Source organism: Amblyomma maculatum, chromosome 10, assembly GCF_055883805.1.
Source record: "Amblyomma maculatum isolate TAMU_Amacu chromosome 10, ASM5588380v1, whole genome shotgun sequence".
Lineage (NCBI taxonomy): Eukaryota > Metazoa > Arthropoda > Arachnida > Ixodida > Ixodidae > Amblyomma > Amblyomma maculatum.
Window position 1 is genome coordinate 10,535,040 of NC_139353.1, and position 27,885 is coordinate 10,562,924.

General features: G+C 46.1%; 1 protein-coding gene across 3 annotated transcripts in view; it reads right to left on the minus strand.

Annotated features, from left to right (window-relative positions):
- Nucleotides 1–103: 103 nt before the first annotated feature.
- The window catches only part of LOC146175568 (ral GTPase-activating protein subunit alpha-1), an 83,397-nt gene continuing 55,615 nt past the window's right edge, over nucleotides 104–27,885 (minus strand). For all 3 annotated transcript variants that reach the window (XM_084581960.1, XM_084581961.1, XM_084581959.1), the window contains 13 exons: nucleotides 26,875–27,078; nucleotides 24,784–24,931; nucleotides 22,347–22,534; nucleotides 21,876–22,057; nucleotides 21,355–21,462; nucleotides 19,939–20,010; nucleotides 18,914–19,037; nucleotides 13,621–13,776; nucleotides 11,104–11,262; nucleotides 9,863–9,990; nucleotides 5,545–5,675; nucleotides 3,815–3,982; nucleotides 104–3,238 (listed from right to left, as the gene is read on the minus strand). In XM_084581960.1, the coding sequence (XP_084438086.1) occupies nucleotides 3,183–3,238; nucleotides 3,815–3,982; nucleotides 5,545–5,675; nucleotides 9,863–9,990; nucleotides 11,104–11,262; nucleotides 13,621–13,776; nucleotides 18,914–19,037; nucleotides 19,939–20,010; nucleotides 21,355–21,462; nucleotides 21,876–22,057; nucleotides 22,347–22,534; nucleotides 24,784–24,931; nucleotides 26,875–27,078 (1,824 nt within the window). In that variant the 3' untranslated portion in view covers nucleotides 104–3,182. The remainder of the gene's footprint in view (nucleotides 3,239–3,814; nucleotides 3,983–5,544; nucleotides 5,676–9,862; nucleotides 9,991–11,103; nucleotides 11,263–13,620; nucleotides 13,777–18,913; nucleotides 19,038–19,938; nucleotides 20,011–21,354; nucleotides 21,463–21,875; nucleotides 22,058–22,346; nucleotides 22,535–24,783; nucleotides 24,932–26,874; nucleotides 27,079–27,885) is intronic.

Below are 27,885 nucleotides of genomic sequence, written 5' to 3' on the forward strand. Positions count from 1 at the left end.
GCCAATTTTTCTTTTCTTGCACATGCCTTGGCATACTTGAGGTGCTACACTACCAGAAAGAGATGAGGTTTTCATTTTCAAGAACAGACTTTGAGCATCGATATTCAGCCAAAAAGCGACTGTCTGTGCATTTATTTTTTATTGCACGCCGAACCACACATACATAACAATCATAGCTTGCTTCCAAAGCACTTGTTAATTTCTTTTGTCACTTTTTCCTATTATCCTTTTTTTTTTTTAATTTTAGTGTGTGGTACACAAACACCATAGTGCAAGCCGCCCTGGCAAGTTAAAAAAAGAAGGTGAAATGTCAGAACAAAACGAGCGACCCGCGCAAGCATGCATAATATATACAAGCCTTGATTTCATGCATAAGCTGCGTTGTCATCTCATCTCTATAAACAGACATCCAGAGAAATACATGCCCGATTTCTTTTACATTGTCAAGAAGCCTGAGAGAACAAACTAGCCACTAACAATGGCACAGATGCCATTTCCCCAGTGTCTGCCACTCATTTTGAACTTTGAAATACAAAAAATTGCAAACTCGTCCAAGTACAAGCAAAAAGTGATAAGCTTTCTCTAAGCTTATAGAGTGTCGCAAAAGGTGAAGCACTGATAGAAACAATGCATCTTAAACATTTCAGCAGGGCCAACCTGGGAACATAGAGAAATTACAAACCCTCTGCTTAATTTTGTTGTGTGTATATATATATATTAAAATTTATAATGCCAACAAAGTAAATGTAGTCAGCATTTGCTGCCACAGACAATCAGTGTAGCAAATTACTTTCCTACAGCGCTGCCGAAGAGTTGCAAATTAGTTGAATGATTTTGCTATGCCTGCCTAGAAAAATTTAGGCTCAGAAAAGTAATAGCTGGAACTCATCCAAGTTTCCCCATAGGAATATACCTGTTTGCCACAAACCTCAATCGCACTGACCTCAACATTCACTTGAACCTGTGCCAAAATCAATTCCCTTGCTGCTGAAATTCACTGAGAGCACTATGTACACTTGCGAATAAAAAAAGAGCACCTGGTTGCATTACATGTTATGCCCAAAGCGAAGAGGCGCTTGCTGACAGACCACGGACAACGCAAAATGCCTGTCAGCACCCCGGGCACGCTGTCAAAAATCCTTGTTCTCTAAAACAGCAAGCTCATTATGACCACAGGAACATCCACACAAGAACCGCATTAGCGGAAAAGATGACACTACCATACCAGTACGCTTGTCATGGTATTAGACACCCTGGGTGCAACAGGGAGGAACAAGCAGAATGGGACAGTGACCGCGGTAACACATACATTTACATTATGTACAGCAACACCGCGCCAACTCGGTGTTTCAATGGCGCACGCATTCCAAGTGGGGTTGTGACACAACGATCCTTAAGTACAGCAATTGGGGAAGGCGCAATGTGAAGTGCTTGTGCTCTTCGTGTATGGTTCATGAGCAGGAGCTTCACTCAAGACTGACGAGTGGTTAATTAGGCTCTTGAACGTTTCTCATTGTCATCTGCCATCGGTGAAGTAGAAAGAAACGGCAAGATGTTAATAGCAAGTGTTGAGGCGCTGACACTGTGTGCATGCATGTGTGCAAGATTGGCCCCTGTTTCACCTTGAGTAGTGTATTATTACACATGTACTACAACCCATGTGAAACCGTGCATATACAAAACACCATCACTGGACAAACATGCACTTATTTACATGGCACTGACACACACTAACAGTGCCAGCGGTCCTGCAAGTGAGAATGTGAGCTCCACACAATACCCCCTTAGAGTAACACCATCCGATGAACCTCCACCTCAAGCAAACCAGCTAGCATGAGAACCAAAGCTAAGTCGGCAAGAAAGTCCTCTCTCAAGCACTGCCAAATATAAAGCAAGTGCTGTGCTTAATTCAAGTATAACAAAGCCTTCACAAACAAAACATTGCACAGTACACTTCATACCTGAATAAATAAAACGTTTCCAACTAGCAAAAAAGAAACTATACTCCAACCTGTGTCTTGCTCAAAATCATTCAGCCAAGGTGTACTACTGGCAAGAAATGCAACATCACTGGAAAAGTGGATTTTGCTGAGAAAGACTAATTATCAGGTGCAGTCAGTTCCAGTTTGAAGATTCAGTAATTGTTCTCTGCAGCTTAAACTGCACTCGTGTTATCTCATTCAGTCATATACAACCTTCCTTTTACGTTCATCTCTGAATATTTTTGTTTGCGCTTCAGCTGCCCAAGTGCAGAGCGATGTTATGACACCTGTGGGCCCTACGACTGTAAAATCGTGTTACTGGAAAAAAAAAGGGAAACGAAAATGACAGAATCGAAGAGTGCAGAAGAATAATGCACCAAGGCAGCAGTGCCACAATACAGGAAACATTGTTTAAACAAAGTTCCCAAATAAAAAAAATATCAGACGGGCAGGAAAACATTCAAACTGTGACAATAACAAAAGCTTGTGATCCAATGTGCAAAAAAGGTCTTGCAAAAGACTGCTTCACACACGAGCACACTCATTAGGCCCTGACTACAACAGCAAATGTCATTCAAAATAACAAAAGATTCGTGCATTTCCCAGCACTCATCATCAGAAGTAGAAGGCAGTGCACACTTATGGCTGAGAAAAATTTCCACAACAGTGCAATGGGATATATGTGTGTTGAGCAACAGTGTGTCAAATCCTTTTACAGCCCTGAGGCATTCAATATGGTGCCAGCAACAATGTGACATTCTGAGATAATGCTTAGCATGCGAGTGTCGAATTGTGCAGACAGCAACAGCTGAAGTGGCTAACTATGCTACCATCTTCTGAAAACTCAAAAACCAACGTCCGAGCAAATGTGGGCCATTCACTGGCTGTTCTATATCATCCCTCTATATGACTGCCGATCTCGATTTATAACATCATTTTTTTTCCTTTCCCTCTCGCAATGACTGCCGTGCATGCCTCTCATAATATTGCAACAAAGCCACATAGGTGGCTATGACATGACTACTGTCCCCCACTGCAGATCCAGCAATGCTCATCAGAACAACAGGTCACTAGCGCCATGCATATAAAACATATGATAGCAGTAATAATAATAATAATTATTATAACAGTAACAGAAGAGAGCCGGTCAAGTGAAACTGAAACCAGCAGGAAAGCAAGAAATCATAGCTGGGACGCGCATCAGTTGGGCACAGGTGATGAACTGTGGCTCTGCGGAGCTGGAATGGCATGGTGCTCTGAAACAAAAGAAAAATGAGGTCGGGTGATAGAAAAGGCAACAGTGGTAGATACTACTAACAATACTTCATTATAACATGGTGAATGCACCTGCAGGTAAGTGCATGCATACTCGAAACAGCTGTCTAATCTAGCTTTTCCAGCTATGAAACAAGAATGGCATGCATGGTTCGACCAGAACTGAGGAAGGAACAGTCCAGGACACATTCTGCTTCTTTGCTCAGTCCTGGCTTGGTTCCTCATGCCGTTCTTGTTTCCAGTGTCACAACTGTAGACTCGGACCAGATATATTGCTGGTCAAAAGTCTTCCCAGCCTATATAGACACCTTCTCTCCATACCAGACTTTCTGCCACTTCTGGATATGTTTCCTATGATTACAGTTATTAGCTGCACTGTGTCAACTGGAGCTGGGAGAAGGAGAGGCATTTGTCTCGCAGTGGGTGTAGTTAGGCCAATGATGATGTTAACATAAAAGCATGCATGTGAAGGTGACAGCAACTCAAAAGCATTTGTCACTAAGGTTTAAGCTAGCTCAGTTTTCACTTTCAAGTGATTGAAAAGGTGGGGTTCACACCTCGAAAAGAGAAAGAGCCCTGCTCGCCGGCTGAACTAGACACGGTGGCCGGCCGCGGGCGTGGGTGGTGGTGCTGCATTGCTGAAGAACCACTGTCGCTGTCCAGCAGCGCAGCGGCCAATGTTGACCCCAGCTGTGGCGAACCCCCCTCCGATCCAGACGGGCCAGCTGCATCAAAGCCATAGAACAGTGTTAGAACAATCTTTTTTTGGTCGACAGTACTGTAGTACTACAAAACAGTGTTCCTAGTTTGTTGCTTGATATGTGTAACCGCAATTCATTTGAGAAATACTGGGTCGTGCATCTTGCGCGCAAACACAAGATCAAGCATCTGGCCATGATCTTGTGTTTAATTTTTTTCTTCCTTTCTTCTTTTGTTTCTCCTCATGAAGCAGTGTGTCTGTGTGCACTAATATATATATGTATATATATATATATATATACACACATACAAGGTTTCATCAAGACTACCAGACATATTGGTCAGCTAACTGCACCTCCTTTACCTGCGAGAAAAATAAACAGCAACAACAATGGGCAGCAGGAATGAGCCCCTTCTACAGTGCATCGGCTCTGCAGGGCTTAGCATTAACCCTGACAAAACCCACTCGTGCCATCAATCACTTTTAGGTCATGTAATCTCCCCAGGACAATGTCAGAATATCCTCATCGAATTTCAGTTGAGAATTATCGAGTTACTAGCAAAGCTTCATCCCTCAGTTCTCCATTGCCGCCCGTCCCTTTGAAGATCTCACGAAAAACTAGCACTGGGTATAGAATACCAAACAGGACGAAGCATTTGAGGCGATCAAGGGGGTCTTTGCAGACGTTTTAATTAACAGTTCATCCTTGGGACAGATGCCAGTGGAACAGGTGTTGTGGCCATGCTTCTACAAGCAGGCACTGACGATCTGCCACAACCAGAGTCATTCATCAGTTTAATGCTGACAGAGGTGAAGAAGCATTACACTGTCCAGGAGGAGTATCTTACGGTGGTTCAGGCAGTGGACAAGTTCAGACGCTTCCATCACCACACCACCCTAACAATACACTGAAACGTAGGTTGCACTATTCCTCGTTTGATATTATGAACATGCCTATACACCAAATTCAACTTCCGGAAATTCCATGTTTCTCTTTTGGTGCTCCTCAGTTTTTCCCTCCCTCCCTCAGTTGACCGAAAAGGGGGAGGATAAGCGACGCTTGCCATTCTGCAATGGCTAAATAGTAAGAACTTGTTCCAATGATGTCGTCAACAACTCGCAGCATAATTCACTAAAATGTGAAATAGTGGAATGCCTGGCTTGCCAAAACACACTATGCAGCATCACGGATAGACCAGGTTAGGTACCACCGATCCTCCTTTAATGTCTTTTTCATGCTTCACACTTTCATTCTTCAGTCTAGATTAGGAACAACATCAATCTCTTCCCACTGAACTTAGCAGTCATTGACTACAACTTCAAAGAACATGGAGGACAGCAGTTATTCATGCCAGAGGAATGCACGTCATAAGTACAACCCATTTCAAGCTTGTGTTAGATTGTGTCACTCTCTCCGATCAGTATTCCACGCACACTGCATGCTCCAAAGAGAGCATCACCCCAGGACTTGCACTGCTCTGGAACATGCATTTCTCCGGAGCATGTAACAGCATGCTGAAGAACATAAGACGAGGCAGAGGGGAGCCCACTTGCTTGGCCTAATGTAATCTAGTGGGACACCCTTACCCGATCGACGGAGCACCAAGGGGCTCTTGGCAGGTGCCGGGGCCATCACCTTGGCAGCAAAATCTTCGAATGTGGTGAGTTCCTTGTAGTTCTGCACAATCGTGTCCAGTGCCTGCGCACGCTGCTCGTAGCTGAAGAGCAATTCAGGAAAATGAAAGCGCACAAAGCCTAAACAAGTTCAGCATGCATTTCCAGACGCAAGCAGACTTGATCCCTCACATCACACTATGGCTGGCTTTCGTGGCCACTCATGAGATTGCTTTGTGTACCCAAAACATCAGTCTTGCACACCGAGTCCCTGAATTTGTTTATGCTCCTCATCTTGCGGAAACCTGAAATAGTAGTGTTACGGACAAGGAAGAAGCGGGCAGTGGCGCGGGATGGAGCGTTCGTGCTAGGCCCGCTGCAATTCATTAAAAAACATTTCTCAGTCATAGACCATCTTCTCTCTCTGTTCTCTGTGTGCATCAGCCCCATAACAGCAGTACTGAAAAGGATGAATTGCAGGACAAGCTCCCAGAGCCTACTTATAAAATTGCCAAACAAACTCTTGGAAGAAAGGCAATAAAATCTACTTCCTTGTTTCTATAAGTTCTATATCCTTCTGTTCATAGAAATGCAGTAGATAACTAAGCATATGTGACAACTACAACTTTCTCGATGAACACAAACTGCAAAAGAATGTTGAATGATTGATCAGACATCTCATGTGACGATTCTGTGAAAGCAGTTGGAGTTATGCTTGACAATTACTTCGCTTTTTTTTTTTACTCCACTAAATGCTTTTAAACTGGGGCTTCAGCAGTATTTTCCTGGAAGGTGAAGGTGGGTCGGGGTTGTGGTGGGTAGGTGGGTGGCCCCTAGCTAGGTGGGTGAGAAGTGGCTTGAGGGCAGTGTCTCTGGAAGGCAGCCAACCCTCACCACATCTTGTGGTGACATCTTAGATCCCCATTTCTCTATTTCTCTGCTCGCAAGTGCCTAGGCCCGGACACATCTAAATGCACACTGGAGGCCACTATTTTGGCCGGGTGACATCACGCACTGGGTTGTACTCTCCACATGATATACACCTGCCTTCGCACCCTTGCCCAGTGTATGAACAGTGCTTACCCTCTCCCTTAGGGGAGAGCCCATCTTCTCGCTAGCCAACAGAAAGCCAGAAAGTGCCTAGTGAGCTTCTCTTCATCGGTGCCAACAACCCAAACGGTCGCGTGGCTGGGCAGCTTTCCTGCAGATTACCTAGCGGTGAACTTCGACAGCAGCCTCCATGTTTGTACATACTGTAAACACTAGTGAACATTAAACCAGTTTTATTCCCCTGCAACTTTCTCTTTGTTGTGGCAGTGTGTCTCCAAATCTTCTGCAGTATTATCTGTACACTGAGTGTGAATGAGCTATGTGCCTCTTTAGGTATAGCTAGCTGGGTGCTGGTCATGCATAGTCTGGTTTGGTTTGTGAAACCCGTACAATCTTTGCATTCGGTTTGCCATGACATTTCGATTCGCTGCTCACATGAGCTTCTATTTGGTGTAGGCTTTGTGGGCAGTGGAAGTAGGTGGACTGGCTGCGGGCGGCATTTCTTGAAAGTCAAGTTGGGTGGGTAGCGGATGGCTCTTCTGGAGGGCAAAGGTGTGGGCAGGTGACTGGTGCTTCTGGAGCATGGATGTGGTCAACCCAAGCCTGAGGCTTCCACTCAACAGACTCAACTTTCACGAGAATGACAGTAACACTGCCTTTTCAGTAAAAGGAAAGGTTTGGGTTAGTTTGGTTTATGGCGTTTAACATCCCAAAGCAACTTGGGCTTTGAGAGGTGCTGTAGTGGAGGGCTCCGGAAATTTCAACCACCTGTGGTTCTTCAATGTGCACTGACATCGCACATCACACAGGCCCCTTGCTTTTCACCTCCAACGAAAAACGGCTGCTGGGGCCGGGATTTGATTCCGCATCCTTGGGCACAGCAGTCGAGTGCCCTAACACTGTGCCACCGCAGCGGGGAGTAAAAGGAAAGGTGATGACGGTTTATGTGTGCTGAAAATACGGTCTATCAATATAAAAACAGACGGGAATATGGCAAACCTAAGAAAAAGCTTATAAAGAACAGACGGGAATATGGCAAACCTGAAAAGAAGCTTATAATCCGCCTTTTGCGCAAGGATGTGGCGCCATCATGCGGGAGCGGGCGGGAAACACATTGAGCGGCAGTGTAGCAGACGACGCGAAAGCGCACCATACGAAATGGCCACGTAGAAAGCGAAAGCTTCCCCCCTTTTTTGGCCTCGGAGCGAAAAGTAGTGACAGTGATTGCAGCATATCATGTTCACGCAGTATGGGGGAAGGTAGAGCGTTTTCACAATCCACTCATAACGCACGTACGCATATACTATCTTCGTATTGTAAGAGCGTGTAGCGCGGGCCGTGTTCGACGTGAGAGACGCTCTCAGCGTGCAGGTTTTCGGCAGACAGGAGAGCGTGGGGGCAGAGAGAGAGAGAGGGATCTCAAAGGGCAAAGCAGCCAGGGGTTTGTTGATGCTGCAGAGCTAGGTGGAATCGTCTCCTGTGACTTTGAGCGGCGCATATGCGCGGGGTGTCTTGAGTTACCGAGCACAATGCGGTCACCGCGGCGCCGGCATGGTGCAATGGGCGTCGCTTCCTCCTCGCGTCATCTACAACCGTGCAGCTATAGGATTTCATCCACGAAGATCGGCAGAGAGTCACATATACACACCCCGTGAAAAGGGCATTGTCCTGGCCGGAATGCACACCTGCAGGAAACGCGCTGCATTTTTCTGGCAATGGATGATTCAGAGCTGTAGCCGGTTTCTGGCCTCAGGAGTCAGAACGGATGTGGTCGCAGTGGTGAAAAGGTTCTCGCTGCGCAGAGAATGGTCATTCTGTTGTGAAAGGATCTCCAACATTCATTTCTGCCTCCGCCGCGATTTCTGCGGAATCAACAACTTGGCGACACATGTGAATCTCCTACATATCGGATGCGCATCCCGGTCAGGAACCAACCCTGTTCTACGTCCAGAGCGATCCACTCTGCAAGTGAACGAGCATGAACCCTCCAGGAGACTCATTTATTGTGCCGGGCGGTTTCCTTGCCGTTGCAAACGGTTGGACGAAGACGACGATTATCAAGCTCCCTAACGAAGTGCATCTGATTGCGTACATTAAAGGAACAAAGTCCGGATGCTTTGGCGTGCACGAAGGCGAGCCTTTAATTAAAAAAAAATACTGTGCGTCGTGCAAGTGTCAAGTGCGTCATATGCTCCGAGCGGCAAAAACACAGATACTACAGGTATGTATGCATCTAAGCGAAATAGGCATGATGAAAAGTACCTACTGGAGTTTTCACCCAGGCTGTAGCGCACCAGTGATAGCTGCAATGAGGATTTCTTCGGTGCGTGATTGCTTCAGTTGCACCGGGGCCTGAAGGCGATGTATTTTGTCCCTTCTTATCTTTATGTGCGAAAGGGCTAGGTAGCCTAGATATCACAGGCGGCTGTGTGCGCTAGGCCGTAATATTTAGCATGTTTTATCGTGACTGCCACCTCACTAACAAGAAAAAAAAATACGGAGTTTTAATGCACTGCCGTTCGCGAGCCTCATAGCTCAACCACTCGGCTCGCTAACGGCGGTGCATCACAACAAACACCCCTTTTTTCTTCTTTTTAGTCAGGCGGCAGTCGCGATAAAACATGCTAAATATTACTGTCTAGCGCACACAGCCACCTGTGATATCTGCGCTACCCGGCCCCTTCGCACATAAATAAAACAAACGACAAAATGCATCGCCATCAGACGCCCCGAACAAATGCTCATTGCGGCTATCACTGGTGGGTTACAGGCTTGGTGCAAACTCCGGTAGATACTTTTCATCATGCACATTTCCTTTATATGCATACATACCTGTAACGAAGTGTTTTTCGCACAGTCGAGAGCACGCAGTCGGCTGCCAAGGTCGCCCATTCATGTCTTGACGCTTGGTTGCCCTAATCCAAGCTTCACGCCGTTGCAGGTCGCGGCTCGCCGAAGGAAACCTAACAAAACGCGTCTTGCATCCCGGCACGCCTCGAGAGTGGCAGCCGTAAGCGGCACAGGTGGTTGGCATCGTTTTACCGAGGCTGTGAACATGACCGCGCCTTCAGCCCCCGTGCGTTGGCTATGAGTGCGGCGACGAGAAGCGCCGTCGACGCCTCTCAGTGTGTTTTCATCAGTCGCCGCTGGGGCTTCGCACATGCGCAGAAAACTCGCGCAAAAGGCGGATTGCTAGCTGCATTCAAAATAAAAAAAAAGAATAAAGAAAAAAAAAGGATACTATGTGCGGAACATGGGCTTGAGAGAGTTGATAGCTCTCCCAGCATTGATGGCTGTTGCTCTAACCAGCCGAGGCAGAACCAGGTGGTCCACGATGGCACCATCAAACAACGGACCAAAGAATGGCACCTGGGAATGAACACAAATGGAACAGGCAACTTAAAACAAGCTCAAGTTTAAAGAACAGACGTGGTGATGTCACTCCCTCCTTTATTTTCCAAATGCAACCAAACTACTGATGAGGATGTTCACATTAATGAACAAAGCTTTAATACAATGAAATCCAACAAGTGCAGCTAACCCTTTTGTTTAAAAGCAGTCGCGTCATACTCTTAAGGGCGGGGCTTAGCTGTCTCATTTGCAACAAAGACCTGCAGAAAGCTGCTGCATGAGCCGAATTCTGAGGATCGTCTGAAATGCCCGCAGCCTCGATAAGGAAGTTATTACTGTTGTAGCTGAACTAATTCTGATAAGCTTAGCTATATACTCAGCATATGCGAGGGTCAGACAAGCTGGAACATGTCTCATTCCTGTGGATCAAGTGGTGAGGCCAAGTTTTACAAACTCTTTCAAAGTTGGCTAAGCTAGTATTTTTTTCAGCTCAAAAGCTACAAGGATCACTCGGAGAACATACAGTCACTGTGTTCCAGTGGCAGGCTTTTGCTACACACTTTCTCTCCTATGCTTTTTCCCCGATCAATTATGGCTGCCCTCCACCGCTACTTTGTTATGAGGTCTAAGTTTTTCTTTCGCAATATCTAGCAATAATATGATCATCAAAAAATTTAGGCACACTGAAGCTCCACCTTTAATGGTATGGCATGACACCATTAATGGCTCCCGTTTGCGTACCCTCGTTTGCATCGATGTACATTGCTACATGCTTAATCACCAATTCCTTAATTTGTGTCTCGGTTATCTCACATATACTTATTAGCATACAATAATCGTAAGCTACCACATCATGCCAAAGACAACCTGACATAGCTATAAAGTTCTGCTTTAACCAAGTCATATGAAAGTGCCTATGTGGCCTAGGAGTAGCGTGTCTGACTTGGGATCCAAATGCCCTGGAAGGCTCGGTTTCCATTTTACTCTCCCATGCCAAGGGAACAGCCCAAATTAACAGCCCTGCCAAATTGGTTGTGTCATGTGGTTACGTGACGTCACACATTGCATGCTGAACAAAATGTCCCGGCAAGATTCTTGACAAGGACCAAGGGGAAAGAAGAAACTGCCCACCTCTGGCTTGGGGTTGATCTGGACGCGGTAGAGCCAGTTGCCCAGGGGGTAGATAACAATGAGGACGTCACAGAACTCGGTTGGGATGATGCCCCGCCTGTAGTCCCGCGTGTGCTCAGACCACACAATGTGCACTTCGTCGTTACCCAGGTGACGTAGCTGCACCACAACAGCAGTGTTAAGAGCTCAAGCTGATAGCAACAACACATGCGAGTTCAGTTTCGAACGCTAGTGTGGATGCTGCAGTGTCAGACTTGCTACGAATTTAAAGGTGCAGAGACGTCAAATTATTCTTAATGCATTTCTGCTTTGGAATTACGCATAAGACCTTTGTAAATGCGAATCACCATGTGAAATTTGCCTCTGCCCCGTATATAATATATATCTGAATTTCCTCTCCCGCATAAAGTTTTGGTTTCAGGCTGCTAAACAATAGTTGTGACATCACTAGTGAGTAAACATCGGCTTCTGAAGCAGCTTAGCATAAGTGTTTGCATGAATTAAAATTACAAAGCAGCAAATATAGTATTGCAGCTTTTGGTACATGTCATATGATTTCATACTCGCTTGTGGCATCAGATTACTTTTTAATTTTACACTAGGGAGAATTTTGTGGCTCCACCCCTTTAAACTAGATTTTTCAAAAGCACATAAGAGCAGCACTTATGATTGTGGAGCAGAACACTTCTTCACCGCTAATGAAATATTAGTTTTGCTTTAAAAACTGTGTCTCAGTTTGATTAACCTTGCCTGATATTTCAGCCACGTTTGAATATTTCAGACGTTTTTGCACACCGCAACATTCCTTATATAGCTGATGTAGAAGAGAACCAGATATACTGGATGCATTGCAACTGATCGATTGATTTTTAGAGTACCTCATTCACACTTGCCGCACTAGCATTGTCAAAAGCCATGCAGCCATATGCACAGGCATCGTGTTTGTAAACAAAAATGCTTTTGTCAGCAGCAATATGGGGCATATTCAATAACCCAGCACGCCCACTCACACCTACGGCAAGTGAAAATGTGTGAAAAATACCTAGTTATGCACTCTTTCAACCTGTTTGTCGACGGAATTATCAGGTGGAACAAACAACTGTGCAGCTGTAGCAGAAAACTAAGGTAAGAAATCTAATAGCACAGACAATAAGTCAATATGTCCATGTTTAATACATCCGACCCTACCTCTTTCAATTATGTGTGTAGTAAAACCTCGTTACTTAATGACCAAAGCAGAATTCAAGTTAAAAGGGAGCCCCAACAACACCTTCAAAACTTGCATTCTGATGACAGGCAAAACATATCTGATTATATACATAAGCCACTATAGGCCGTATAAAACAAAGGTCTACGCAAACTGAGTGCTCGCTTCAGCTGTCTGTCCGTTCTGCCTTATCTTTATTACAATCTTCACCTTTTCGTTTTAGAACTTCCGTAGGGCTGAAAAAGGAGTGGTGGGTTCACTACCATGCTTGCACTTTTTCCCTACCCACACATGCGTCTGAGATGCACCGATAGTCATCAAATGCCAAGATTATGAAATCAGTTGTCAACTCGTCAAGGCACACAAATTGCGGAGAGATTTTGCATCATGCGAAGTATCAGAATGTGCACAAAATTTGTTGGAGGCACTTAAATCTCTCTTACGTGCGGTAAGGCTAAAGCCTTTCCAGCAATGGTTGCACTAATTTGCCGTTTTTTCCCCTCATTTGCATTTTTCCCTCTTTTTCTTCTTTTTACTCTTTATACATTTTTTGTTGTTTGTTATCTCTTTTTTACTGTTTTTTCTCTTTAACAACTTTTTTCCTCTTTTACTCTATTTTCGAGAGGCCCGACATTAAAGCTTTGCAATGTTTTTGCATGTTTTTTTGCACAATATCAATGTCCGTGGCTGTTCTGCACACTATACTGACGTCAATGGCTATTTCAACTTTGTACTTTTTACTTTTCTCTTTTGCTACTTTCTTCTATCTTTACTCTTGACCAACAGCTTTCGATGTTGCAATGCAATGATGAGGACAGATTAAAGCTTTTTTTTTTTTGTTAAAAGCTTTTTACATATTTTGCACAATTTCGACATTCGTGGCTGTTTTCACATCTGCACATTATATCGACATCGAATTGATTTTTTGGTTCTAATTATTTAACTAATTATTTTACATCGATGAAATTTTGCATACACAAGCAAGAGGCATTTTTCGATTCTCTACCTCATAAAACGATTCTTTTACTTATAAATCACGTTCTTGGATAGGGATGGTGCGACACCCTCCGCAGACGGACACTTTCTGCACACACCCATGAGCCTACAAACACTTTCGCCTTAATATTGCAGATTCCTTTTTCCACAACACCAGCAAGTAGAAAATGACATAAGGTGACTTTTATGACGAAATTTGATTTCTTGTGCTGCCCAATTTCTTAGGACTTCTTTGCTCTCCCTATACAGTCCAAAAAAATCAATTGCTTACTTTACGGTACCGAAGAAAACAGAAGGAAAGCTGTGAAGAACACCTTTTTCGTGATGGAGTCTTTCTCAATGGCAGGAATTCGGGTGGACACGTGAAAGAGCACTTCCATGAATGAAGTGGCATAGTACGGCGCTGTACTGCCCGTACTCTTGTTGGTTTCGAGGCCTCCGTTGTAACCAGTGTGCAACTCCAGGTCCACCTAAGTAATGGGACCATTCACATATTACACATCAGTGGTACATACAGTATACGGATTTCAAAGCAAAAACGAATAGAATCACAATTGTAGATAGTTATGCAAGAGTATAAAATAATAAACAGGGCTGTTGAAGATGGGAGAACCGGAGTGCTTTGATTACAACACTAGTTGGGAAACTCCATTTCGAAAAGCAACCAACGTGTTAGCAGACACTTTTTAGATGCTTACAGATAGTGATGCCAACTAGAAGTGGACAATAAAAACTACTGTCTATTGTCGCCATTGTTTTATGAAAAGTGTTCCTTTTCACTCTTCTTTTTTTTTACTCTTAATTTATCTGTATCTTTCAACTGACTTTGCTGCTGGGTCGTTGAGCTTTGATCAATAATCTCAAAGTTTGTAACACGGACACAGTTTACTTTGTGGGGATTCACAATCCCCTTCCTCCATTGTAACGCCCGCGCGTAATTAACACGCGTGATTACGCGCGCTGGCAGAGAGGTTGGCGGAGGAGAGGGCATGCTGGCCACCCCCCGCCGCCTCCCGGGACTGCGGCGACGCTGCCGCGGGCTTCCCTCTTTCCTGCCGGCGTAACCGGGAGACCTCCTCTCCCGTTCCGTGTCGAGAAGCGCGACTGCAGCAACTCGCTCGTCTTCTTCGGCGAATGGGCGCGCACGCGCGCGGTTCATGATTTCCGCCGAGGAGACCACCGCCGTCACCGAGAATCGCACACTGACCGTAGGCACCGCAACGGGATGTGAGCGAGAAGCTGTGTCAGGTGAGCAGACACTTCCTCTCACCTACTTGACGCGCTTCCCTATTAGGTGGTTGTTATTTCACCCCCGTACGCGGCTTTCGCTCGCTACACGGTGGTTGTTCTTAATTGCTATTCTCTTGCCGTGTACTCGAGCAGTGTAATAAACTCTTGTTCGAGTACGCAACTCGTGTTTGTCCCCTCTGGCCCGAACCCGCCGCAGTGGCGATTTCTCGCACCGCGGGTTGGGGGTCACAGCTCTGTCTGCTAGGGCTGGCACGTCGGGGCTAGAAGGCGACTCTAGCGTCTAGCCCCCCGTGGCGCAATCTCTTACGAGAATGAACACCCCCATATTTTGGCGCCCAACGTGGGGCCAGAGGTGTGACAAATCGAGTGTCTGTGTGTGTACGACGCCACACATAGACTAGCCATGGCAGTGAGCAGGACTGACTTTTCAGTATCTTCTAATACTGCAGTGGTGATTGCACAATGGCAAGCAAGCAAAACCACCTTAACTGTTATTATTGCGAGAGATCAGGAGCTGACGCTAGCCACTGTAATCTTGTAATTTTCTGCGAGGGCAGGATGTCATCTCACACGACTCCACCGCTCTGTAGCAGGGTGACGCGCGGATGCTGGTGTGATGGGCATTCTCTCGTAGTGTTTTGACTTACCATGCTCTACGGGAGGACGGTCAACGTTGTAGCGTATGTACTTTTGCACGCGCACGTTGAAGGCATGAGAAGTGTTATTACTATCCTTTCTGCCGCGCCCGTTAGCCAGTTCGTCGCGATAGCTCGCAGCCTCAGAGAAGTGCCGGCCTACCCGGCTTCTCCGAGTTTAAGTGCTGACCGTTTTAATTCCATCAGTGCAGTGGGGAGCCTAGTCAGCCTTAAGGGAGCTTTAGGAAAGCGGTAGGATCCTGTTTTTTTCTTTTATTTTGTCGACCAGTGTTCGACGGGCTCCGGGAGCCGAGCGGCGCGGCCGCGGCGCACATAAGGGCACGCTGGTATTGCTGCCTGTGCGGGCGCTACACAGCTTGTATTGCTGTGAGCGCGTTGGATCCCTGCCGTCAGTACTATAGCACCTTGCGCAATCCTTTCCCCACGCGAAGGATACACATGAGTCCTTCGAGGTTGGTCACGCCACGCTGATACGAGCTATATCGCACGATGTGTGCATCGCTGAGCATGCGAACGGCCCTAAGACTTTTCTTCAAGTTGCGTCATTTCGCTGCCTAGTGATGTGCATGGTGACGTTGTCGAATGGGTAAAACTTGCTCTATAAGTTCGCAACAACGCCACGGTTGCTGCGTTGGGCACACGCCGACGCGCGACAGAGCTGCAAGCAAAGATGGCGGAGCTAGACTTTACACAAAGCGCACCGCAATCCGAGCCCCGCTGCGTGGCCCGAGGAGGACGCACTCCCCCACCAGCAGGCAGCTGCAGCGAGAGGCAAGGCTTGGGATCTCGAGCATCGCGCCTCGTTACGACTTGCGCCCACGGCAGACTAACTCTGACCAATGCGCAGGGAGTAATTTCTTGTGCTGAATATAGATGGGACGCTCTGTTAATATTCAGCGCATTTTACTTCCAGAGCAAGCACGCGCTTTCTCTTGGAAAAGATCGAGCGGGGGTAGATTTGAAAAAGAAAAAAAAAATGTAACTAGGGAAAAGACAGCATTGCAGCCAGCAAGGAGGGGAGCCGGCGGAGGCCACGACGACCGTTGCAGCATCGAGGAGCAGGCCGTCCAAGGAGTGGCGTTCCCGTAGCCAGAGCCTGCTGTCACCGTCAACCGGGCCAAGACAAACGGTTTCCGGTCGGCTACGGAGCGAGCCAGCCGGAGTTCGTGGAACAGGCCCCTGCGTCCAGCACGACGAAAGCTGCAGCAAAGAGCCCGCCTCGGCGCCGTTCGGTGCTCGCGGCCGTGGCTTCACCAGCAGGAGCAGCTTGGCGCCCCGCTGCCCTCGCCATCGGCGGCGTCAACGACGGAGGGAAAAGAGGCCGACCGGGAGCGAGCGGACGACCCGCTGAGGGGGGCCTGCAGCATGCTACGCAACGCGAAGACGCAGTTCCTAACCGTTCCCCGGCAGGCTGCCCTGGCTGACCGACGATGAATGCAGTAGCAGGCCTGCAGCCATCGACACTTCCAAGCCTGGCCGAGTGACGGTGAAGAAGCGGGACCTGCGGCCGCCGCACGTGTGCCCCCGGCTCCAAGGTCGTCTCCTGTGGTCGTCGGCCTTGCCTCCCCCTCCGATACCCGTGGCTGTGAGCTGTCTGCAACTTTTTGTATATTGGCACTTTTCTTTGGGTTTAAATGGTTTTCTTTTGGTTTAAAAGTTAAACGGCGTTTAGCCGGCCCCCTCGATATATCCCTCGGTGAACGTGACTACTTTTAGCCGTACGGCGGTTTTAAGGAGGGGGGGATGTGGGGATTCACAATCCCCTTCCTCCATTGTAACGCCCGCGCGTAATTAACACGCGTGATTACGCGCGCTGGCAGAGAGGTTGGCGGAGGAGAGGGCATGCTGGCCACCCCCCGCCGCCTCCCGGGCCCTGCGGCGACGCTGCCGCGGGCTTCCCTCTTTCCTGCCGGCGTAACCGGGAGACCTCCTCTCCCGTTCCGTGTCGAGGAGCGCGACTGCAGCAACTCGCTGGGGTTCTTCGGCGAATGGGCGCGCACGCGCGCGGTTCATGATTTCCGCCGAGGAGACCACCGCCGTCACCGAGAATCGCACACTGACCGTAGGCACCGCAACGGGATGTGAGCGAGAAGCTGTGTCAGGTGAGCAGACACTTCCTCTCACCTACTTGACGCGCTTCCCTATTAGGTGGTTGTTATTTCACCCCCGTACGCGGCTTTCGCTCGCTACACGGTGGTTGTTCTTAATTGCTGTTCCTTTGCCGTGTACTCGAGCAGTGCAATAAACTCTTGTTCGAGTACGCAACTCGGTGTTTGTCCCCTCTGGCCCGAACCCGCCGCAGTGGCGATTTCTCGCACCGCGGGTTGGGGGTCACAGCTCTGTCTGCTAGGGCTGGCACGTCGGGGCTAGAAGGCGACTGTAGCATCTAGTCCCCTCGTGGCACATTCTTGCGGGAGTAACACCCCCATATTTTTGGCGTCGTACACACACAGACACTCGATTTGTCACACCTCTGGCCCCACGTTCGGGCGCCAAAATATGGGGGTGTTCAATTCTCGTAAGAGAGAATGCGCCACGGGGGGACTAGACGCTACGGTCGCCTTCTAGCCCCGACGTGCCAGCCCTAGCAGACAGAGCTGTGACCCCCAACCCGCGGTGCGAGAAATCGCCACTGCGGCGGGTTCGGGCCAGAGGGGACAAACACCGAGTTACGTACTCGAACAAAGTTTATTGCACTGCTCGAGTACACGGCAAAGGAATAGCAATTAAGAACAACCACCGTGTAGCGAGCGGAAGCCGCGTACGGGGGTGAAATAACAACCACCTAATAGGGAAGCGCGTCAAGTAGGTGAGAGGAAGTGTCTGCTCACCTGACACAGCTTCTCGCTCGCATCCCGTTGCGGTGCCTACGGTCAGCGGGCGATTCTCGGTGACGGCGGTGGTCTCCTCGGCGGAAATCATGAACCGCGCGCGTGCGCGCCCATTCGCCGAAGAACCCCAGCGAGTTGCTGCAGTCGCGCTCCTCGACACGGAACGGGAGAGGAGGTCTCCCGGTTACGCCGGCAGGAAAGAGGGAAGCCCGCGGCAGCGTCGCCGCAGGGCCCGGGAGGCGGCGGGGGGTGGCCAGCATGCCCTCTCCTCCGCCAACCTCTCTGCCAGCGCGCGTAATCACGCGTGTTAATTACGCGCGGGCGTTACAATGGAGGAAGGGGATTGTGAATCCCCACAACTTTAGCCGTCGAGCACGTCACGACAGAACACCCAAATTTTGGACGACTCAGACCGCTGTTTTTTGATACATGGACCCTATGAAAAGTTTTGCAATTGGGAATATTAATTACCTCTGAAGAGAACCACCTTGGACAATGCTAATGGGGCCACAGTTCTGCTGCTATAGAATAAAGCAAACAACCTTCAAACTCAAAACTGTGCACTGCTCGAAGTGCAATGAATAAACTCTGTCCAAGACAGCATGCATAAAATAAAAAAAGAAAATACATAAATAAATGAAAATAAATAAGTGAAAGAGACTTCAAAGGTAAAGTTTCAGAAAAAAAAAAGAAAAGAAAAAACACTTCCTGAAGCTGGAGCAATTACGGCCCGTCACAGCTATCGGAGAAAGGCATGCTGCCACTTATCACGGAATGCTGATTTAATGAGTATGTTTACTAAAAGCAAATGCAAAGGAAAATCCGAAGCTAAAATCTCAATGCAAAAGAAGTAAAGTGTGGCACCTCACCTCCCAGCCAAGGCCTGCGACAAACTCTTCAAAGGCACGGCTTCCACTACTGTTCATGAATATGGAGTTCTTGTCCTCTTGGCCCTCCGCCACATAGATCACAGCCATTTTGTGCGTTTCACGGCTGCAATGACAGTGATGAAGCCATATTAAGGTGCACACAGATGCACAGTCACAACTGAAAGTCATGCAGCTGGCAATAACGTTTATGCAAAGCAAAAATAAAACTGACATAATAAATATGATCAGATCAAAGTGTTCATACACGAGAGTGTCTGTGATCTGCTCACAGCTGATATGAATTTCTGTATCGTATAAATTTTCCTGGCCAAAGCATATCGTGCACGATGGGCAGAAGTTTGGACATTCCCAACACTCTGCAGCACCATTACAGATTGATATGCACACAGGAGCTGTAAGCACACCTGCAGGCATTGCACACTGCCCTCGCATCACAAATGTTGCGATAGGCAGTTGCGTAGAATGCATCATGAGCAGTGAGCGGAGTGTGGCCCATACATCACTAGCATTGTGGTTGCTAGTCTGTTGCTGCTTTGCTTCTTCTTCTATTTGGCACACTTGCTGCTGCTGTTTCTTTACACACCTGGCAAATTCTATTCATACAGGTACATATACAACACTGCCCGACACAATGTCACGCTGCCTTCCAGTCCGCTGCCTACCCTTCCTCTCCATTGCCACCATTGCCCATCTGGCTTGTCTCCTGGGACCACACACTTCAAAATGCCCTTGATACCTTCGTGTCGTTTGGAACTGGCTGTGGTGTCCTCGAGGTTCACAGACAACCATGGAGGAGTTAAACCATAGTAAACTGTGTATGACCATGCTTAATCAAGCTTCTGCTCTGTAAACTAGGTTCAGGTCTATAAGAGTCTAACCAGGCTTAGCAATACAGCATAATTACTTAAGCATAACAAACCTTTTGTTTGCATAACCGGGCTTATTATGCTCCCAGTAGGGATCATAATAAGCAAGTAAAATGAATAAACAACTGGTTGACATACCATATTTGGTTGTCAAGGTTCCGCAGCTCTCGCAGCAGCTTCTCGTTCTTCTTCACAAGGTCAAATTTTGGCCTGCAACAAGACAAAAGCATGTGCATGCGGCTGCAACAGCAGTCTTATAATGTAAAAAAAATCTGAAACAGAACACTATAAAAAACAAAAAACAAAGCCAAACGTATAGCTCTATCACTCCAGTACCATGACCGAAGTGCATGTACAATTGAATGGACAGTGCTAAATGGTTCCATATATCAGTATAAAAGCTAACCAGAACAAAAAAAATTATTTTTTTCTCTCATTTGATAATGTCAGTACTGAATACATAGGCATTACAGGTTCAGACTATATCCTCCAGTACACGAGATTCTTGAGAGGAATAATGGCAAAGAAAAAAACTGACTGTTTTGATTTATACAACTATTACCTACTACAGCCTATCAGCACCAAAATGCCGCCAAAGGAATTGCTGCCTGCTGTCTCCTCTACAACTTCTGGAGAGCAGGAAGACATAGTGCCATGCATTGCTATAGAAAATATCTGGTTAGTGTTAGAGAATTGAAGTTACTTTAGTTTGTGCATCGGCACAGAGGTGCCAACTGACTCTTTCTTCAATAAATCTGACAGCTGATGATTGAACTTCATCTGATGACTGCCAATCATTTTGTGAGCTACTGGGCAACATCAAACTTCGATAACTCAAAAACAGAGTAGAAAGCAAGGTCTGGTTGGTCTGGCTAACGTAGCCAAATGTCCCAAAGCGATTCAAGCCACGAGGGACGCTATAGCAGAAGGTACCCCATAATTCTGACCCTAAGGGGTTCTTTAAACACTTGGCATTGCACAATACATGGGGCCTCATTATGCACCCCTATCAACACTGTGGCCAGGATTATACCCAGCGAGGATTTGGTGAGGCAAAAGAAAGAAAAGGGAGGCTTGTGTGTAGAGAAAGAGATTTTTATGCTAAGCATTGACAATATCAATGCCACTGACTGTGACAATATCAATGAAGGACAGAAATGATCAGGTAGTAGGAAGGTACACTAATCACAAAGAGGAAGAAGCTATTAAAGAGAATAGTTAGCGTAAAAACATGGAGCAGCAGCCCATTAAATCAGCAAGGTAATGGCACAATGTTTGCCAGGAACAGTCGACATGGAACAATGATATGAAATTCAATATGCAGGATGGAAAAACTGGAACAACTGTGACATACGGTGACAAGATGGGAATCGAAAAATTTGCAAGACTCTGCAGAGGTACGGACAGTCATCGTAGAAAACTCCAAGTTAAAAATTTTTGTTGAGCAAGTGAACCAAGAGAAAATGAGCTAAATGTTGCACACTTCAAGATAAAGAAATTAAAGCATGAACCAAACACATGCAAGGGCATCAGCGAGTCGGAAGTTTCCATCACCTTTTTTCCCATGAGAAGAAGTTGAAGTTTTCCAGAAGCAGCCGTGAGTACTGGAACGGTGACAGTGGCTCGGTTGGGTTGGGCGGCGTAGAGGCCCTTGCCAGCATCCTGTCAGGAGACAGCAATTTTCCGTATAAAGGGCTCTCTTAACATTCTTAAACTCTACGAAACAAATGATGTTGACTGAGTGTGCCGTATCATCATTCTTCTTTTATTCTTGTGTTACACTGCATTTCGTGTCACAAACACAGGTTCCTCGAGGTGCCATCAGTGTTGGTTTTTGCATGTGTGACTATGCCATGTGGATGGTTGACTTGCAGAGGCTGGCATAAGCTGCTGCATGTTGCATTGTGCAAGAGTAGTCGCACTGAGTGAAACAGGGAAAATCCTCAGAAGATGATGATGAGTCTGGTCCCTTTGTATCGATCAACGGGGTCCCCCGAATTAGACCAAAAAATTAGGTAGGTTATGTTGCGCCATCTGGTGGTGGTATGTTGCATACTAATAATTGGCATACTCACTCTGGGCTGTAGGCACCCTGTGCCGTGTGCTGTCCCTCCTGGGAATGCTGGTTGAGCAGCAGGTGGACGGTCTCAGCCTCGCGGATGCCCGCAACCTCGTCGGTCGCCTTGGGGGCTGAGTTGAGCCGCTGACAGGGCAGCTGCACACACTCGGGGCTTGTGTGGCCTATGTACTGCAGCAGCTGCACATATAGATGCATACAAACATTGCGGAGCACCCACAACCACATCATTCTCGGTTGATATTTTTTTTCCCTATGGGAAAATGAACAGCTGTTAAAAAAATGGCCAACTGTGCACGGAGGCCGTATTTTGATGAAAGCAAAATACCTACAATATCTGTGCATGCTGAAGAACCCCTCCAGGCTGCCTGAAATATTTCAGAGCACCCCCAAAATGTCTCCCCAATCCACAATTATAACTATTTTTTCCCATGCGAACTATGTGAAAGCAACCCTTTGAGGCACTCACATCATCAAGGTTGTCATAGTTGTCCTGGGTGTTTTCCAGCAGTGGCAGCTGGTCAGGTGGCCGATGTAGGGGACTCCGACGCCCCGATTCTCGAGCAGCTGCATCAGCCTGACAGCGCTGTTGCTCCATGTGGTCCAGTAGCCGACCCCGGTGGGTTGTGTAGTGGAGGCACGGGTCAGGGACAGGGCCTGTACATACAGAGCAAGGGTCAATTGGCAACTCCAGCAGAATGACTCTTTCAACCTGAACTTGTCACAACTTGTGTGCGGGTTTCTTGCAACCTCGTGACTGCCAATAAAGCCCTGTTACCTAAAAGTATGATGCACTCCTCGTGCACTATATTTGTTTCTATAAAATATGACATAATGGCGTAGCTGGGAGGGAAGGAGGATTTTCTGAGCTCTGTGTCCCCCCTTACCCACCTCCTTATGGCCTTTTGTTCATCCATTTTAGACCAGCGATGTATAACAGACCCCGAAAAAAATTTCTGGCTACGGCACTGGTATGACAGATATGTTGCTGATGCCTGGGAATACAGACAGGCTTTTTAAAGCATCCCCGCAATAGTTTTCCAGGTGGCTGTAAAATGCAAGCATTACATAGTCGTTTAGAGGACAATTAGAAGTGTGTGTGAGGTCGCAGTTCACACATGTAGACGCTATGAGGACAATGAATCAGGACAATGCATGACATTGTAGGTGACTAAAAGAGGCCTCCGTGATATTAGATGAACCGCAACATCATGAAAATTAGTCTACATCGTTGACTAGAGGGCTTCCTTTATCCCTTTAGGAGCATTCATCACTGCATCCTCAAATGGTATACGACTACAGATCAAAATTTTCTTTTTTTCTTCTTTTGGAGAGAGAGAGAGAGAGAGGGGGGGGGGGGGGTGATGAGTGATTCAATATCAACCAGTGCTTCAAGTTTCCTCACATTCAGTGAAAACCATAGCATGGACTTCAACTACTTAATTAGCTACATGTTCTTAAATGACTTGAAGATGTGGTGGACCTTGCATATAATCTATAGTAATGTATTAATGCTTTATAATTTTTGTCTCTCGTTTCAAGCGCTTGAGTGATACTATTTATACACAGAGGAGTGTAGAAACACCAAAAACTAAACGGCTAATGGCTATCAAGTACAATAATGTCACCTGGCTACCACAACAACACATAGCACTCCATACAGGCAAGGCTAACCAATTAATTAATTAATTTATTTATTTATTTATTTATTTACAAATACTGTTAGCCCTTTCATACTATTACAGAGTGGTAAGGGTACATTTATCAGTGCAACACAGTTCCAACATCTTTTCTCAAGGTTTCTAAAGAACAAGCTCTGTCAAATACATGTCTGTCAAGGTTATTCGATTCAACAATTGTTTTAGGCAGAAACGAAAACTTATGAACGTCGACTCTAGACACATAAGACATAACTGAAAAGGGGTGGTTAGTACAGGATGACAGTCTTCCGGGTGGCCACAAGTACAAGCTGGAATCCACGTTAAGTTGTTGTGGTAAAGCTGATAAAAGAATTTGAGCATAGCAACTTTTCTGCGAGTTGCCAAAGTTTGTAGTTGAGCTAGTGAAAGAAGTTCTGTTATAGACTTGGATCTTCGGTAACAGGAAAATATAAACCTCACTGCTCATCTCTGAATAAGTCCAAGTTCGTGTACGAGATATTTTTGGTTTGGGTCCCAAATTATACCAGACTTGACCTTACTATTGATTTATATGCTTTTAATTTCACATCCAGTGGTGCATCTGTCAAGTTTCATCGTAAGAATCTTTCTTTGAGCTGCTCCACAGGTGTTTTGTACGTGATCACTCCCAACTCAAATCATGGGAAATTGTAACACTAAATATTTTAATTTACTGGATTGCTTTATTTCAATGTTATTAATTACGTACAGAAACACTGCCAGAGACATTGACTTTTCATAATTGATTTTCATGTCCCACTTAATACACCATTCATACACATTGCACTGTTCTAATACCATTTTTTCAATGCATTCACATCTGGTTTGCCTTAACTGCAAATCTTTTTATTGCCTATCTGCAGCAACTGACTAGGAATGACAAAAGAAGTGTGCCCAATGAGGACACACGTCTGTCGTTAAAGTAGGAGCGATGATGTGCAGGAATTCTGAGAATGAGGGCACTGCCAAATCTTGGTCCACATCATGCACCAATGAAGACGTGCACAGGTACCACATACTAGATTCGAGTTTCCATGTGCGCGTGTTTCTGTCCAAGCAAAAAGGACAAGAGCTGGAATTCTCCTCTGTTTGTAAGCATCAATAAGAGTCCCAAGCACTGTATACGGCACAGCTAACCAAGAAGGCTAGGGATGCAACAGAACTGCAAGCGAGGTTTTTCGTTACTGCACCAATTTTTCCCCATTTTGAGAAGGACAAAAACCTTACCAGGTGGATAAGAGCCTGCCCGGCAACCTTGAGGGCCATAGAGTGTCAGGCAATCCCAGGAAAACTTGCCACTCAGGTCGCGCACAATGGCCCGCACCTGTGACTTTCCTGTGGTCAGGCCTACACTTGCTGCACCCCCTGAAGTCTCCTGAGCACAGAAAGGACAAAAGTGACAAGCACCACATTTATTTATCCATGCTCTTTAAGTACTTCGTAGCCACAATTGCCCTCTGCTCATGGGACACAGACTGGAACTTATCACCGATCCAGCCATGTCACTGCAGTTACAGTGTTGGACACCATCTCACACATCAAGTGTTATGTAAGCTGCAATGCACGAATATACTTTCAGTGATGACTTGTGAACAAGAAACTCTGCTACCACAGTAGGCAAATTTGGACTAATTTACGAGCTACAAAGAGGATAAACCACCATATCTTACAAAGCAAAGGCTGTAGCCAGGTTCGAGTACAGGAGAAAAAAAGTAAGTAAAACCTTGTTGATACATTATTCTTTAAAAATGAGGAGGGGGGGAGGGGAGGTATTATCTGGGAAAACGTATGATCCGAATTGCCTGATTTTGAAAAATTTAACTGCTGAATGAGGTACAAAGGCATTCAGAATTGAAACTTTCACTGCATATAAGTGCAGATTAGCATTTATAGACCTCACATGTGCACAGCTCCTTTTTTAGCTCTCGCAGAATTCAGTCTCTGCATTGTCCTGAGCGCGTAAAAGATTTAGTAACAAATCCAGCTGGTTTGTAGAAGACAAAGACGAGCCAGGATGGCTTCCTTGTTTGTGCCCAAATGCTTTGCCCTCTTACAACAGTGATATGTGAAGAAGCCAGCGCAATGGCTATCAGTCGCTGTGCTTATGCTCATCCTGTGACCCCCAGAACCGGCCAGCTTGTATGCAAGTAAATAGTTGTGTTTATCAAATGGTTCACCCCTATGCCCCCTAAAGCATCTCAAGGAAGCCACCGCGCATATCCTAATGAAGTCATGTTTTCACGGGAACGGGCACTTCCGATGTTGGCTCGCTGGCTTTCTTTGATGCTTCACCCCTTTGCATTTTGGCACCGCAGGAAAGCAACCATGGCGGTGAGCACCGCTGAGCAGTTTTTCATGTCACCAGTGCTCGTTGTTTTACTGCCTGCGATTTTGAGCGTATGAAACAGGAAATCGTGCAAACGTATCAATGAGGTTCTTCTGCATCTCAACAGACGCAAACAACGAGTCTAATTTTAAAAACGTACATTGCCCTCTACCTTCTTTGAAGAATCAATATCACTTCCCAGCCTTTCCTAACCATCACTATCAGTTTACCACTCTAAAAGTGCTTTTAGAAGATATGTATATAAAAATTAGGCCCTAAACTCACGTGAACTGAAGACAAGTAAAGATAACAGCGTCATGTAACATGCAAAAATGCCTGCAGAAGTTTTTGAAGGTTTCCAATGTGCAAGTTGTGACGAACACGCCCTCAAGTTCGTGGGTGTATGCTTAGAATAGCGAGAAGACAGGCTCTTTGATATTTTCATGTTCCAAGAACTGCTAAAGTAACCTGTAGATCACACTAAAGCCAATCGCTTTAGCAAGCCTGAGAAAATTAATTTCTTTTTTCAGGCTGCCCTTTATTCCAGGTGTAAAGGCATCATAGCTTTCCAAACTTAGCTGGCTTCTCTTAACCCTATTACAATTTTTATCATTAGTTCAGTTGCATAATCAATCCATATTCTAATAGTTTCACTAGCAATTAGGTTTTCCTTTCTACCCAGCTACCAGAATCGGTCATCATCGAACAAAATTCATCAGAATTCTGTGAGTCCATAATTAATAATTGCAAAAAAGTATAGTAACAAACTAATACATATCTAGCGAAACTAAGTAATTGCTGTGCGAATATTGTCTCTAAGCGTTACAATGTGGTTTTGAAGCACACTTGCCAATTTCGAATTGCTGCATAGTCAAAGTTATGCTTTTAGTCAGAGTCCCAGCAAAAGGTTTGAAAGCAGGACAGACCCTTAAATCAAAAAAGCAAATCATGTATTTCTTTATCCAACTCTCCAAAACATGCGCTTCACATACCTCAGCAGGAATCTCAACAAGTGACACAATGGACATGTTGTTGAGGACAAAGAGCTGAATGTTGGGTGCTGAGAAGACTTCCTTGGAGAGCTCGCTGTCACGGAGTGCGGGCACATCGTCCTGTTCCATTACTAGACTGGTAAGCTGCGCCGCGCCCAAGCCCATCGGGAAATGGCCAAGCTGGTGAAGCAGGTGACTCAGGACCTGAGAGATGTAAAAAGAAAATGACAGCTTTCATGACTCAAGCCTGCACCATAGGCTATGATAGACACTGCAGTGAAGTGAAGATATACTCCAGAGTCTTAAAATTAATAATAAAATCTCTGTACATGAACAAAAACTTTCATTTTCATTGAAATGCAGCTGCTCAGGTTGGCAACTGAGTCTGCAACTTCAAGAGTTCAGAAGTATGTAAAAGATCCAGAAAGAAAAAAGACATTTAAACATTTAAAATTAACAAGTCTATTCACAACACCTTCTGAAACGTCATCCTACTTAGTATGCTAAGCATAAACTTTGTAGTCGTCCATCTTGATGCTTTGGTATGACTTCGATGGCTCCAAACATGTTCCTTTCCAAAAATAATTTCACCTCTGTTTCGACAAAACTGCTTCAGAACAGCTGAAGAAAAACTGCCTCTGAGAACTCTGCACTAAAACAAGAAATGGTCAGATTAAGATAGTTGTGCTCGTCTCATTAATCAGGGAGAGCCGTTTTGGTTCATCCATTCAGCAACACACATTTATCAGAAACAATTACTTCTTTATGCAACACAGGACAAAAGCTTTGTGATCGCTAAAATGAGCCGAATCACATCGCATGCTTTCCGCTCCTGGCTGTCTCCCCCTTCCACCCAGTCTCATCATTGTGAAGTATGTCAACCTTCCATGGTGGCCATTTGCTGTGTTACTGCCGTGGCAACCACCCTCAGCTTGCACATTCCTGCACTCACATTGGAATCTCCTCTGTCTAGGATCGACACCTTTGAGATGCTTCCACCTCCTGGCCTCT